At 52.0% G+C, this 15,018-nt stretch overlaps 1 protein-coding gene across 3 annotated transcripts in view; it reads right to left on the bottom strand.

Annotated features, from left to right (window-relative positions):
* CACNB1 (calcium voltage-gated channel auxiliary subunit beta 1) overlaps positions 1-15,017 on the bottom strand; it is a 22,902-nt gene extending 7,885 nt beyond the window's left edge. Inside the window, exons 1-11 of one of the 3 annotated variants that reach the window (XM_003786428.2) lie at positions 14,806-15,017; positions 12,234-12,320; positions 9,132-9,251; positions 7,098-7,220; positions 6,427-6,563; positions 6,147-6,223; positions 4,813-4,832; positions 4,474-4,554; positions 3,995-4,053; positions 3,126-3,235; positions 2,814-2,965 (exon numbers count right to left, since the gene is read on the bottom strand). In XM_003786428.2, the coding sequence (XP_003786476.1) occupies positions 2,814-2,965; positions 3,126-3,235; positions 3,995-4,053; positions 4,474-4,554; positions 4,813-4,832; positions 6,147-6,223; positions 6,427-6,563; positions 7,098-7,220; positions 9,132-9,251; positions 12,234-12,320; positions 14,806-14,889 (1,050 nt within the window). In that variant the 5' untranslated portion in view covers positions 14,890-15,017. Of the gene's footprint in view, positions 1-2,813; positions 2,966-3,125; positions 3,236-3,994; positions 4,054-4,473; positions 4,555-4,812; positions 4,833-5,610; positions 5,766-6,146; positions 6,224-6,426; positions 6,564-7,097; positions 7,221-9,131; positions 9,252-12,233; positions 12,321-14,805 lie in introns of all 3 variants that reach the window. The other 2 variants (XM_012803025.1, XM_012803024.1) reach the window with 2 other exon arrangements.
* Position 15,018: the final 1 nt, after the last annotated feature.

Below are 15,018 nucleotides of genomic sequence, written 5' to 3'. Positions count from 1 at the left end.
GAGTGGCTCACACCTGTAATCCTAGCATTTTGGGAGGCCAAGGCAAGAGGATCACTATAGCTCAAGAATTCAAGACCAGCCTGAGCAAGAGCAGCTTCATGATGTGTGCCTATAGTATATACCAGCATTTGGAGGCTGAGGCAGGAGGCTCCCTTGAGCCCAGAAGTTTGAGGTTGCAGTAAGCTATGATAACCTCACTGCTCTATGGGAATGACAGAGTGAGACTCTGTCTTTAAAAAAATGTGGGGATCTGGCCAGGCTCACACCTGTAATCCCAGCACTTGGGAAGCCAAGGCAGGTGGATTATCTGAGATCACAGGTTCTAGACCAGCCTGAGTCAGAGTGAAACCTCATCTCTAAAAAATACCCAGGTGTTGTGGTGGTTGCCTGTAGTCCCAGCTATTTGGGAGGCTGAGGCAAAAGAATTACTTGAACTCAACAGTTTGAGGTTTCTGTGAACTAAGATGACACAGCACTCTACCAAGGGTTATCAATTGAGATTCTGTCTCAATAAAAAAAAAAGGGGGCAGTGCCTGTGGCTCAGTGAGTAGGGTGCTGGCCCCATATACTGAAGGTGGTGGGTTCAAACCTGACCCCGGCCAAACTACAACCAAAAAATAGCCCGGCATTATGATGGGTGCCTATAGTCCTAGCTACTTGGGAGGCTGAGGCAAGAGAATCGCTTAGGCCCAGGAGTTGGAGGTTGCTGTGAGCTGTGTGATGCCATGGGACTCTACCAAGGGCAACAAAGTAAGACTCTGTCTCTATGAAAAAAATAAAAAATAAAATAAAATGTGAATCTGAATGAAGGGTATTCTTGCTATACTTCTATACATTTGAAATTACTTAAAAATAAAAATCTTTTTTTTTTTGAGTCTCACTCTGTTGCCCCAGGCTAAAGTGCTCTGGCCTCCTAGAGTACTGGGATTATAGGCATGAGCCACTGCATCTGGCCTTTGGAAATAAAATTTTTCTTACAAAATGGAGCAGACATAGTGCTCAGTAGGTACCAGGTATTTTACATAGTTAATCCATTGATTCAACATCACAACTACTATTAGAGCATGCCTATGTTGCAGAAGAGGAAACTAAGGCATAAAGATGTTAGGAGACAGGCAGTGCCCATAGCTCAGTGGGTAGGGCACCAGCCACATACAGTGAGACTGGTGGGTTTGAACCCAGTCTGGGCCTGCTAAACAGCAATGACAACAACAACAAAACAGCTGGGCATTGTGGTAGGTGCCTATAGTCCCAGCGATTTGGGAGATTGAGGCAAGAGAATAGCTTAAGCTCATGAGTTTGAGGATGCTGTGAACTATCATACCAGGGCAACAGCTTGAGACTGTCTCAAAAAAAAAAAAAGATATTAGGAGACTTGCCATAGGAACAGAGAGCTGGTAATGACAGCCCTAGGGCATAAACCCAGCCTCTCTGCCCTTAACCTCAGTGGGGAAAATGGAAACATTGGTCACAAAATGTTTTTGCATCCATTATCTCATTTGATCCTTTCAACCACACCCAGAAGTACTTAAATCCCATCAACCCCATTTATCTCATTAGAAATTTAGGACTCAGAAAAGTCAAATAACTGGCCCAAAGTGCTTAGCTCCTGGGATGCCATCACAGTATGGTAACAGTTACATGCTGCTTGCAGGAGTCAGATGGTATATTGTGTCCCATACATCAATTCTCTCAGCTTGGCGCCTGTAGCTCAACCACTAGGATGCCAGCTACATATACTGGAGCTGGTGGGTTCAAATCCAGCCCAGATCTGCCAAACAACAATGACAACTACAACCAAAAACTAGCTGGGCGTTGTGGCAGGCACCTATAGTCCCAGCTACTTGGGAGGCTGAGGCAAGAGAATTGCTTAAGCCCAAGAGTTTGAGGTTGCTGTGAGCTGTGAGCTGTGACACCACAGCACTCTACCCAGGGCAACATAGTGAGACTTCTGTCTCAAAAAAGAAAAAAGAAAGAAAACATCAATTCTCTCAACAATAACACAAGAAAAGGATAATAACCTCATTTTAGAGGTGAAGAAATTGAAGGTAAGAGGGTAAATAATTCCCTCAAAATCCTAAACTTTGGGTGGCACCTGTGGCTCAAGAAGTAGGGCATCAGCCCCATATACCGGAGGTGGCAGGTTCAAACCTGGCCGCAGCCCAAAAAAAAAAAAAAAAAATCCTAAACTCAATTTTAAAAAATTGCAACAATAATAAATAAATATATAAACCAAACCAATCAGAGCTAGGATTTGAACCCTGGGCTCTCTTCTAACTTCAGATCCTTCACTTGACCTCTTCCTCCATTTCTCAAATCCTTGCTAACATCTAGAAGGGAAAGTTAGCTAATGAGCTGCAATATGGCAAAGTAAATCAGCTCTCCTATAGATTTCCTCTTTATCAAATCCAAGTGAGGGCTCTACAGCAAAAAAGGCTGATATAAGAAGAAAGGAAAGACCACCCAACTGCCAAGTAGCTGGATGGTGCTAGGACAAGAAGCACAGAATTCTTTTAGTTCTGTGGTCTAAGGACAGGAGATCAACCAGGCTGGAGAAAGAGGAATGGTCTGCATGACCTTAACAATAATAATAGCTAATACACCCTACCAGACTCTCTGCTAAGTACTATACAGTCTTATTAGGTTGAAGCTTCACAATATGATAGTTTTCAGAGAAGAAAACTTAAGGCTAGAGCAGATTAAGTCATATAATTAGGAAGCAGCAGAGAAGGGATTTAAATCCGAGCAGCCCAACTCCAAGGAACTCTTTTTAAACCATGCTGTTCCCACCAAGCTCAGGCTCCTGCACTCACCTTGGGAGAAGTTATCTTGATGTAAACAATGATGGGGGCCAGTGAGGTCTTGGACAGCTGGGCTGGGTGGTTGATGGTGTCAGCATCCAGAGCAACCAACTGAAGGGTCCGGGCCAACTCAAAGATTCGCTCAATCTCACTCTGCACCTCAGCTGGGGGCACGGAGTCATGAGGAGGGGGAAATGTAAGGTGGCGTCCAGGAGGCAGCATGTGGAGGGACACTTTACTTTTGGAGACAGGCCACCCACTACCTCCCACCCTTCCCACATCTGGCCCAGAAAGAGGGGGTGAAGAAGGCAGGGATGGGCTCACCCAGGCTGGAGCGCGTGTTGGAGCGCTCGATGATAATGTGCTTGCTGGGGTTGTTGAGGACTGAGCGCTTAGCCAGGGAAATGTCTGCTGTCACACGGGTAATGGAGATCCTGAGGGACAGAGGCAGTTAGGGGTTGGGGTGAGCCCACTCCCCGACTCCAGGATGCCTCCTGTCCCTCAGTCAAGAGCCTAGGACTGGCTGTGAGCGGTGGCTCATGCCTGTAATACTAGCATTCTGGGAGGCCAAGGTGGGTGTATTGCTTGAGCTCAGGAGTTCAAGACCAGCTTGAGCAAAAGTGAGACCTTCTCTCTACCAAAAACAGAAAAACTAGCCAGGCATTGTGGTAGGTACCTGTAGTCCCACACACTTGGGAGGCTGAGGCAAGAAAATAGCTTAAGCCCAACAGATTGAGGTTGCTGTGAGCTATGACACCACTGGCACTCTACCCAAGGGCCACAAAATGAGACTCTATCTCAAAAAAAAAAAAAAAGAAAACAAAGAGGGCCAGGTGAGCATGGCTCACGCCTGTAATCCTAGCACTTGGGAGGCCAAGGTGGGTGAACTGCCTGAGCTCACAAGTTTGAGATCAGCCTGAGCAAAAGTAAGACCCTGTCTCTAAAAAACAGCCGGGCATTATGGCAGGCACCCATAATCCCAGCATCTTAAGGAGACTGAGACAAGAGAATCGCTTGAGCCCAAGAGTTTGAGGTTGCTGTGAGCTGTGATGCCACAATACTCTACCAAGGGCAACAAAGTGAGACTCTGTCTCAAAAAAAAAAAGAGTCCTAGGATTGTCATTCAAGGCATCCTACCCAGATCCAGCAGCAGACAACCCTGGTGGGAGTGGGAGCAGTTCTTAGAGTCCTACCTGCCATCAAACCGATGCTTCAAGAAGTCAAATAAAGCTTTCTGCATCATGTCTGTAACCTGGGATTGAGGGTCAGGAGAGGGAGAGAAGAGAAGTCAGGCATTTAAAGTCACTCAGGAGGTTGGGTTTCTGGGTACATGCGCCCTCATGGACCACTTGCTTCTGAAAATCCCAAGAAGAATGGGCTTCTACACAGATGAGGGGGCTCCTTCCAGATCTGAGGGGCCTCCAGTGCAGTCTGATTCCAAAGGCCTTTCAAGGTGGTATCTCTGGGAGGGCTCTTCCGGGGCTCTCTCTAGGGGATGGGTCCTTCTGAGTGGGTCTCTCTGTGAGATGGGCCATCTGGGGATTTTCTGTAGCCCTCTGGGGAGGATACCCTGGGAATCTGGATGCTTCTGGGGGGGTTTCCCTGGAGTCTGAAGACCTTTCTATGGAGTCTCTCCAAAAGCCTGGGCCTCTTTGGATCCAGGGATTCTTACCTCGTAGCCCTTAAGCGACGGTCCCACCAGGATGATGGGCCTCATAGAAGGCACCACGTCATAGGGGGGCACATGCTCTGCCTGGGGGAAGCAGGGAGGGGAACCCCAGAGTGGAGGTGGCATCAGCTCCTGCCCCCCTGCCTCAGGCTCCCCCATGCATCCTGTCCTCCCCCGGTCCCAGAGCCCGGATATAAGAATCAGGGTGCGGGTGGGAAGGGTTGCCCAGGGAGAGCCAGGAGGGATGGGGGAAATGGGGACAGTATGGGAACAGGTGTTAGAAGTTCCCTCTAGCTCATCCCAGGGAGTGCGGAGGGAGACACAGAAAGCTGTGATACTCACCGACTTCTGCTTCTGTTTGGCTGAGTCCAGAGATTGCCAAGAGAGGGATTGGGAAGGAGAGAGGGAAGGGGACCCAGGCAAGGGCAGAGGGTGCCGGGACAAGAGAGGGAGAGCGGGCAGACGAGGAGAGATAATAGGGCATGCATGTTAGTGACAGACAGAGCCAGAAAGAGGGGATGGGACCCCATGACATGGGGGAGCCAGAGATGGCCCTGCATCAGGGCTGGCAACAGGACTGACAGTCAGTCCAGAGGACTTGGGAATATGCAGACATATCCTCTCCCCCTTGTAAGTCTTGGAAAAGAGCTGGAGAGGACAATAGCCCCCAACTTGGTATCCATTTCCTGTCCCAGTGCATGCCAACCTGCCCCTTTTAAGGGTTCCCTTGATTGTCTACAAGGGAACCTCTACAGCCAGTGAGGCCCCACCCCCAAGTGCCCACCCATGGAACCAAAAGAGGGCAAAGAAGGAAGGCCCTTCTGCTCCCTACTTTACATGCCAGGGTGGAGCAAACACTGCAAGAGTCCACTGGCAGTGAGGGGAAAGGTCAGGTTTTGTCAGCACCAGACCCTGCCTCCTCAAGATAGGCAGCCTTCCAAGATCAAGAATCAGGCCTTTTGGGGGAGCAGACCAGGGTGGGGCTGTGCCTGAGCTACCCTTCCCTCCACCTCAGCAGGAAGCCCCGACATACACAGAATAGACTTGCACTACATGTGACTCCATTCCAGCCCTCCACCCCCCCACCAGAGAGCTGGGCCCTGATTCTGCCCCCTCTTGCCAGAACCCAGCAAGAATTACCTTCTTAAAGAAGGGGATGCGTTTGCCATGAGGTGGTGGGGTGGTGACACTGCTAACACTAGTCTTGGCAGAGCCACTCTGCTCAGCAAGCTCTGCCTCCTCCTCTTCTAACTCTAGGGGGTCTAGTTCAAAGGCTAAATTAGTCATTTCATTACCTGGACCGGAGAGTCAGGAGAGAGGGAGGAGGGAGGCGAGGTGGGGAGGAGTGAGATGAACGAGGAGACACAGTACAGAACGCAGGGTTGGGGTGGGGAGAAAAGAAAGAAGAAGAGGTGAATGGAACAGGGCTGGGAGAAATGAAGGGGGACAGGGGAACCAGGCAGAGAGATGGAGCTACCAAAGCAAGGGCAGAGGAGTGACATGACAGGCCCAGCCTGTGGGGTATCCTACTCTTCACAGACGGGCACCACCACCACATGTATTTGGATACTCAGGATTGGGGTGCCTCCTACCACTCTGGAAGGAGGGTCAGGCAGTGGGGGAGACCACCCACCCAGGAGCTGCCCTCCAGCCCTCTGGACAGCAACAGCTCTTACCACTGGCAGGGGGTGTGGGGCGGCGTGTGCCAGTCACCACGTCTCCCAGACTGGAACTGGAGTTGTCACCTGATTTGCTGTGTGAACACAGAGGCAAATGGAGCTTGTGAGCAAAGAGGCAGGTGTAGGGGTGGGGGAATCTTGTCCTCTCACATGCTGCAGCCCTGGGAGGTTCTCCAGCCCCATGGGTGGTGCCACAGGCAGCTTGGTGGCCTCAGGGCCAGGGGTCCTCGCCAGACAGTCTCTCTGGGATTGGGAGTGTCCACCCCCAGCCAGACACCTGGAGCTGAGGCGGCTCTGACGCAGCTTCTGTTCCTGCAGCAGGCGCAGGCTATCCAGCTTGACGGGGCTAGGGATGAAGCCGACCTCGCAGCCCTCCTTCACCAGCCGCCCAATCCACCAGTCATTATTGTATTTCTGTGAACACAGCAGGCAGGTGGAGATACCAGTAGGGAAACTGGAGGTGCAGGCCAGCAGTGACCCTCCAGGGGATACCACCCTGGACTTGGAGTCTCTGCCTAGGGGAGGCACCCTCAGCGATCCCTACTGCCAGCTCTAGCCTCTGTGTAGAGCCCCCAGTTCTCAGAGTAACTCAGGACCAGCACCCTCTCTGGTCATGAACCATCCTTCCTCCCCCAGCACATCCCCATTCTGAGAGTGCCCCCTCCATGTGTCTACAAAGGCAGGAGTAGTAAACACTGATACCTATGTACCAGTGGCATACCACCACTCCATTCATCCTCCTGACAGACCCTCCAACAACCTTGTGACTCAAGGACTACCACCCAATTTTACCAACAAAAAGGAGGGGCTCAGAGAGGTGGAGAGATGCGTGTAGGGCCACACAGCATATTCAGCCCAACCTGCTTGGCTCAGAAGCCTCTTTTTCCACTAGAGCTCTCTGGCTGCCCCTCTCCTGCCACCCACTCCCCTGCCCTCCCCTCTTCCCACCTCCTTGATATGCAGGAAGTCCTTGGGCTCAAAGGTGATGGCCACTCCCTGCACAGGCACCTCATCTCCTGGAGATGGATTATAGCCGACATTTGTCCGCACAGCAAATGCTACTGGCTTGGTCTAGAGGAGGTATAAGGGAGAAGATGACAACCAGAAGGTACAACTTCCTGACAGCGGTGGCGATCATGCAGAGGTTTCCTTTGTAAATTGTCCATTAAATTGTATACTGAGGCCAGGAGTGGTAGCTCACGGCTGTAATCCCAGAACTCTGGGAGGCTGCGGTGAGAAGGTCATTTGTACCCAGGAGTTCAAGACCAGCCTGAGCAACAGAAAGAGATCTCAAAAATTAAAAAAATTTTTTTAGACACAGAGTCTCATTCAGTTACCTTCTGGGTAACGGTGGGTCACAGCTCACAGCAACCTCAAACTCTTGGGCTCAGGTAATTCTCTTGCCTCAGCCTCCCAAGTAGCTGGGACTCCAGGTGCCCACCACAACACATGGCTATTTTTAGAGATGGAATCTCACTCTTGCTCAGGCTGGTCTCAAACTCCTGAGCTCAAGCCATCCGCCTGCCTTGGGGTCCCAGAGTGCTAGGATTACAGGTGTGGTCCACCACACATGATCAAAAATAGAAAACTCAAAAAATTTTTTAGCCTATAGTCCCACCTACTCAGGAGGCTGAGGCAGGAGGGCCACTTGAGCTGGGAAGTTCAGGGCTGAAGCAAGCTATTATTGTGCCATTGCACTCTGGCCTGGGTGACAGAGCACGACCCAATCTCTAAAGGAATAAATAAGTATACATATATTTTTTTCTTTTTCTTTTTTTGTGAGACCAAGTCTCACTCTGTTGCCCAGACTAGAGTGCCAGTGGTGTCAGCCTAGATCACAGCAACCTCAAACTCCTGGGCTAAAGGAATCCTCCTGCCTGCTAAGTAGCTGGGTCTATAGGTGCCCACTCACCACAAACCCAGCTAATTTTTCTATTTTTAGGAGAGACAGGGGTCTCACTCTTGTTCAGACTGGTCTGAAACTCCTGAGCTCAAGTGATCCTCCTGCCTTGGCCTCCCAGAGTACTAGGATTATAAATGTGAGCCACTGTGCCCAGCCAATAAATACATTTTTTAAAAATGTATATTGAGGGCAGTGCCTGTGGTTCAGTGGGTAGAGCACCGGCCCCATATACCGAGGGTGGCAAGTATGACCTCAGCCCCAGCCAAACTGCAACAAAAAATAGCTGGGCATTGTGGCGGGTGAATGTAGTCCCAACTACTAGGGAGGCTGAGGAAGAGAATCACCTAAGCCTAGGAGTTGGAGGTTGCTATGAGCTGTGACACCACAGCACTCTACTGAGGGAGATAAAGTGAGACTGTTTCTTAAAAAAAAAAAAGTATATCGACTGGTTTGTATGTATAAGTTTCCTGTTTGTATGTTAATTTCTACAATTTAAAAGAAAAGGAAGCAAAAATAAAATTCAGCCCTCCCAGTGTAGAGGGAGGCATTGGGGAATGGAAGTATTGGAGACAGGGAGTAAGGGGTGCCCAGAATGATACCCAGAAGGAAATAATAACAATGATGACAGTAGTTACCTTTTAGTGTACCAGATACTAAGTTAAATGTTTCATTTGTATTATTTCATTTATTCATCACAAAAATCCTATGAAGTTAAGTGGTATTATTATCCTCATTTTAATGAATGAGACTAAAGTGCAGAAAGTTGTGACTTGCCTAGGTCACACAACTACTAAGTGTCAGAGCTGAGATTCCAGCCCAGGAAGTATGACTCCAGGAAGAAGTAGAACATTTATGAAGCCCTTTTATGTGTGGAAATGGTACCAGGCACTTATCAGACTGTATACAGATGCAGGTACTATAGCCCACATCATGTAGGTGAAGGACAAAGGCACAAAGAGGGCCAGTGCACAGCTAGAAAGCAGTTGGGTCAAGCTTGACCCTGGCTCTTTCCAGGCTCTCTCCAAGGCCTAGGGGTGGGGAAAATAATGCCAGCACAACCCTTTCCACATCTTTTTCACCTTGGCTTTCTCAAGCTGAGCTAACGCCTGGCGCTCTGCCTCCTTCCTTAAGGCTTCCCGGTCCTCCTCCAGAGAAACATCAGAGTCTGATGGACGGCTGGTATAGGACTCTGCTGAGCCCTGAAAAGAGAGAGGGCCAGGTCAGGGCCAGTGCTGCCCTTCCAGCTCTGAGGCCTGAGAAGCCAGGAGGTGCCACCCATAGTGAATCCTTCAAGCCCCAGCCAGCCCTGCATAATGCCACCGGGGCTAAGAGAGGGTAATATTAGGTAGAAGGGGCCAAAAGCTGAGGTTTTCAGGCCGCTGGGAAAAGTATGGCCTTTGGGAGGGTTACAGCAGCAAGCAGGAGGTTAAGGCAGATCTAAGGACAGCTGTTTGGGGCCCAGGGAGGGGTGGGAACCTGATAGGGGCACAACGCAAGGGAGGAGTGCCAGGGGACGAGTCTCCACTCTTGCTCTTCCTTTCCTCCCCTGCCCCCAGCACCCACTGAGATAGACTCAGCAGAGGACCAGCAGCAGTCCTTCCAGGGACTATAGCCACCAGCTTGGGGTTCAACTCTCTGCACAATCAGCAGTGGGCAGCCTGCTTAGCAGTGGACATGAGGGCACCACTACAAATTTTGCTGTCTTCTGTTTAGGGGTGGCGGAAAATAGACTGGCAGAATCAGACCGTCAGAGTCCCAGCCCTCAGGCTCTTGTAAGATCCAAGAGAACCCAATATTCTCGGGATGGTGCTAAGAGGCAAGTTAAGAGCAAAAAATGGGGCCGGCCTTTCCCCAGTACTAGGGCTTCCAGGTGCCAAGGTTAAGTTAGACTCAGATGTCTGGGTGTACATGGCTTTGACCATACTGGCCAACCTGAAGCATGAGGAACTCCATAGGAAGCACACATATGTGTAAGACACATGTAGCCTGTACAAGCCTGGTAGTGGAAATACAAATGTGTGTGCTTGGATGTACAATTGCAAGTGTGTTTAGGTTGTGCTCTGCAGAGGTGCTAGCTATACATGAGTGAGTTTGTATAGCCACACTAACTAGTATATGCAGGGAGCTGCCCTAGGTATCTGTGTTCCTGCAGGTGGGAGGCACATGAGACCAGAAGCCAGGAGGTGTAGACTTGCGTATGACTGTGCTGGGTAGTGTTGGACAAGGGTAGGGAGGTAAAGTGGGGAAGAACAGAACTACAGAGATGTGCAGGGTCTTTCCTGAGGGCAGAAAAAGGTCACTTGGCCAGGAATGTCCATTAGCTTGACATGAAGAGGGCCTGGGAAAGAGAAAAGACCAAGTTCTACCTCTCTTCAGAATCTCCCGGGCATTAGGTTGTGCAGTTGCCCATCCCTTTCCCAGTCAAACTACAAAAATGGGAAGCTCATGGGAAAAGGAGGAGGTAAGGGTGGGGACTTAATAGAGGGTGGGAAAGAAACACAAAAAGGGAGAGTGAAAACCAGCTTAGATTCCATTCTCTACCCTCCTGATGGGGCACTTAGAGTCAAGAGCCAGACTCCCAGAGAACCAGAGAAACTACAATACAGAGAAGCACTTATGACCCCAACACCAACATACTTGCAGACAGACAGACACACATCAGGAATGACAGGAGATGGGAAACAGCGAGGAGGGAAGGAAACAGGCCAGAGCAAAGGCCCCATTCCACCAGATTTCCCAAGGGGCTGCTCTACCCACTGCCACCCCAGCTCTATCCCCAGCTCACCACCACCAGGGTCCGGCTGGGCACCTCCATCTCGACGCCCTCAGTGCCTGGCCCTGCTGGCCTAGAGGGTGGCCCAAACTGAGTTTCCCCAGGGTGCTCAGGTTACAAGCAGAGTTGCTACATGTGCAAACTGCTAGGGTATATTTAGCTCAGAGATGTGGCAAGGACAGCCCCCCACACACTCCCTGCCACACTTCCTGGGGGTCAGAGCTGAGGAGCTAGGAAGAGAAAGAATTAGAGGGTGGGTTCTAATCCCCTGGGTTGGCAAATATTGAAGGAACCAAGACTCTTCCCTGCAAAAATGGGCAACAAAAGCACGGTGTCATTCTTCCTAGCCCTGGCCCAGTCGGCAACAGGAGGAAGAGGGAGCAACTGAAGAAAGGACTTCCTGTCTGTTCACATACTTAAGAAAAGCTAGAATGGAGGAACTCCTTCCTGAACTTCCCAAGTCAGGCCTAAGCTCATGTGTGCCAAGCCACTGTACAGACAGAAGAATCAAAAGAAGGGCCTCAAGTGGCCTTGTACTACCCTCTCTCTCCTGGCCCAAGGTGGGAGGGGGGCTTACCTCCAAGGGGCTTGCTCATCCTCCTGCTCTCCTCTGTCCTGCTATTTCCTCTTTGGTTTACTCCTTTCCCTTATCTGATCCCAGGCCCCTCTTGCCTTTTTTGGGTACCACGCTTTGTTGAGATGCACAGTAGTCATAGAAACCACATGCTGCTCTCATCTCCTTTCCCTGAGCCTAAATGGCCCAGGGTTGAGAGTTAGGAGAGACATGACAGTGGTAGCTTCCTGCCTGAGCACAGGGAACCCCAGAAAGCTATTCCCATCCCACTCTTCCAGTCAGATGTGCTACACTAGAGTCCTCTCTAAAATCGGGGACCTCATGCCTCAACCACATCCCCCACCACCCTTTCTCTCTGTTCATTAAACAGGCATGTCTAGATGTAAAGACCATTTTCCTGACTAACACCTAAAAAGGGGACCCAAATGTCCTCATTCTTCATTTCCTAGGACTTGCCTCTACCCCACCCTGTCACAGATTCTGGGGGAGGACATGGAAGAAGACAGCCGGTAGGGGGAGTGGGTGACAGCCCCAAGCAAGCTAGGAGGCAGGCCAGGCTGTCCCTGAATGAGATGACGCAGGCAGGCAGGCAGGCAGGCAGGCAGGCAGCAGGGGCTGGTGCCTGGTGCTGGAGGAGGGGCTGGGTGTGGGTGGAGGCTGAGGGTGTGGGTGCAGCTGACAGTTCATCCTAGGGAGGTCACAGGGTGTCAGGGTGATTCCAGGCAGGTAACAAATGACAAGAGAAAAGGTGCCAGAAAGCCAGAGACCCAGCTCACCAGTGCTGGCCACCACCAACCAACCACCTCCCTTCTCTTGGCCCAGCCTCCTACTTACCTGGCGGACAAAGCTGTTGGATGTTGTATCTGAGGACGTGCTTCCATCCGACCGTTTGAACCGCCCTTTTCTCTTGCTGTATTTGCCCTGGTGAAGCCAGGAAGAAACAAGAATGGAATCAGAAAGGACTTTTCCCAATCTTCATCCTACCAGCCCCAGAGCTACAGCCAAGCCTGGGGAGTATCATTCCCTGAGCAGAACAGCCCCACCTCCACACCCTGCAGCTCTCTGGAGGTATAGCCCAAGTGGAGGGAGGGTCTCTCATCTTCCCGGAAAGGGCCCAGATCACAGTCAGAAGAGGGGGGAGCCCTAGGAGGCCTACACAGAAACCCCCAAACCAAGCCAGAAAGGCTGAGAAGGGGGAGGCACTGAGAAGCAGGAGGGAGGCTCGTTAGGCAGCAAAGCTAATTAAGATGCTGGGCAGGCTGCAGAGGCCTCCAAGGAAGGGAGAGGCTGCCTGCAGTGCTGGGGGGGTGGAGAGAGCTGGGAAAGTCCCCTCCTCCCCTCAGCGGGAGCAGGGGGTGCTGAATGTGCCCCAGGCCCCCAGGGAGAAGGAATTGGAAACCCAAGGCCCCACTTGGCTCCCCTCAGTCTAACTCTTCCCTTTTCTTTTCAGGGTAGGGAGGAGGTAGCAGCTCTGAGCTTTTAGAGACCCAAGGCTAGCTTTCTGGGGAGAGAATAGGGGCATGAAACTGTATTTGGAAAGCAAATAGCCAACCCCAATCCTAGTCCCCTCAAGGGTCCAATTCTGCTCCCTACCCTCACCTATGCCCTCGCAGGACTTCTACTCAGCCCCCCTCCTCACAATCACAGTGGCCACACCCCTCCCTAAAAGGGCAAAGGGATAGAGCCTTCACTCTTTTTTTTTTTATCTGCATACAGTAGAGCCTTCTCTCTTTACCCTCAGCTGCCACAGCTCCTACCTGTCCCCACAGTACCCATCAAGCAATGTCAATCTAAAAGTCCCTTGGCCCCTCCCCACACCCAGCCTAGGACACAGCCCCACAGGTCCCTGGAGGGTAGGCTGGCTCAGGCTCACTGCTAGGGCTCCCGGCTTGGGTGGAGTGGATACTGTCCAACCCCTCAGGCAGCCACACATTCAGGTTAACAGCTTCAGGCATTTCCAGGCCTCCTGTAAAAAGGAGTTTCTTCTTGCCTTCCCCAACTGCCAAACACATACTTGGCCCCAGCCTGCTCCAAAATGAGAGTGATTGAGGGTTCAGACCTCCAAGTCCCTGTGCCCTCCCCCGCCCCGCCTCCATCCTAGACTTTCTTTGGTCAAAGAATCTAGGTAAGCTATGACCACCCTGGGGGCTCTGGCTCTTGGGACCTGAGGAGAGGATGGAAAATGGAAGAGAAGGGCACCTGGGGACCCTCCAAGGATCTTCTTTCCCCTCTCTGTTCTCTCCAACTAGACATAAACCCAAACTCTAGTTTGGAAGCTCTCTACAAACCTAGGAGGATCCCCCAGTAAGCCCCAGACTCACACTGCCACACACACACACCCTCAGGCTGGGCAAAGGGAGTGGCACTTAGAGGGACAGGGGACAGCTGAAAGGAAGCCCCAGTCAGCTGCCTCCAGGCTCCAAGGGGCCTGGGGTGGAAAAGGGAGGTATTTTTAGGTCTGACCTGACACTCTACACACCCATGGACCACATTGTCATGGTGGTTACAGTTGCTCCAACCTGGCTATAGCAATAGAAGAGTTAATGATACCCTTGGAGAAGGACAGTCCCAAAGAAATACCCTGGTCACAACCATTCCATACCAGCTGGTTACCCCATAGGACCCCACCAAGCCCAAGAATGTCCCTTCATATGGGGTAACCTAGGGACGTAGGAAAAGTGTGAGTGGGGGTGGGGCGGCAACCCCCCCTCCCCTCTGGTAAAACAGCTTTCTCCCCTCTGGACAGTGAGTTGGCATCCATCCAACTTTCCAAACTTTGGAGGCGTTTTCGAGAAGGCAGGGGATGGGAGGGAGCCGGGGTAAGCCAACGTGGGTGTGGAAGGAGGAAACAGGTCCAAAACAGGGATGGAGCCGAGTAGGCTTGAGAAGGGGGCCCAGGCCAGGGCTAGCCCTTTCCCACCCTCGATAGCTAGCGTTAGCAGCCTCCAAAGCCTGTCGGCACCGCCCTCTGACCATCGCTTCGGCCATCTCCCAGTGCCACCCCCGCCCCACCCACACCCGCCCAGCGCCCCCAAGCGTGTTCTGCGTGGCCCCTCTTGCCTGGCTCGCTTTCTAGCCTCCCTCACCCTCTTCTTCTCAAGGCCCGGATCCCCCTCACGTAAGCCCACAGGAACCAGTATCCAAACAGCAGGGACCCTGATGCCGGGGAGACGACCAGGTGGGGGTGACAGGCAGCCCACCCGCCCCCTCCCCGCTCCGCAACACCGCAGCGCAACTCAGGGCCAAGCACCCATCAATCATTAACCCGCGAGAATGGGGGAAGCGCAGGCACTCGTCTCCCCTCCGCGCCGGGCATATAACCTCTTCCTCCCCGGGGCCTCTCTAGCCGACCCCAACAAGATCTGCGTTCAGCCCCCTTCCCTCGGACCCAGCCACGACGCCTCACCTGTGGGCTGGGGTCGAAGACCTCCATGGGGATTTCTTGGGAGGGTGGGTAAGGGCCCCGGGACATGCTGGTCTTCTGGACCATGGAGAGGAGCCTCCCCTCCGGCCGCCGGCCCGGCCCAGCCGGACGCCCTCAGCGCATGGGAGAGGCCGTCGGATCCGAGAACAGCGTAGCGCAGCCAGTACCTGATCCAGCCACACAGCCCCGCGTTCT

The sequence above is a fragment of the Otolemur garnettii genome, unplaced genomic scaffold (genome assembly GCF_000181295.1).
Source record: "Otolemur garnettii isolate 467f Iridium unplaced genomic scaffold, OtoGar3 scaffold00018, whole genome shotgun sequence".
NCBI lineage: Eukaryota > Metazoa > Chordata > Mammalia > Primates > Galagidae > Otolemur > Otolemur garnettii.
The sequence above is the reverse complement of the archived record's forward strand: the minus strand, read 5'-3'. Positions and strand labels throughout refer to the sequence as shown.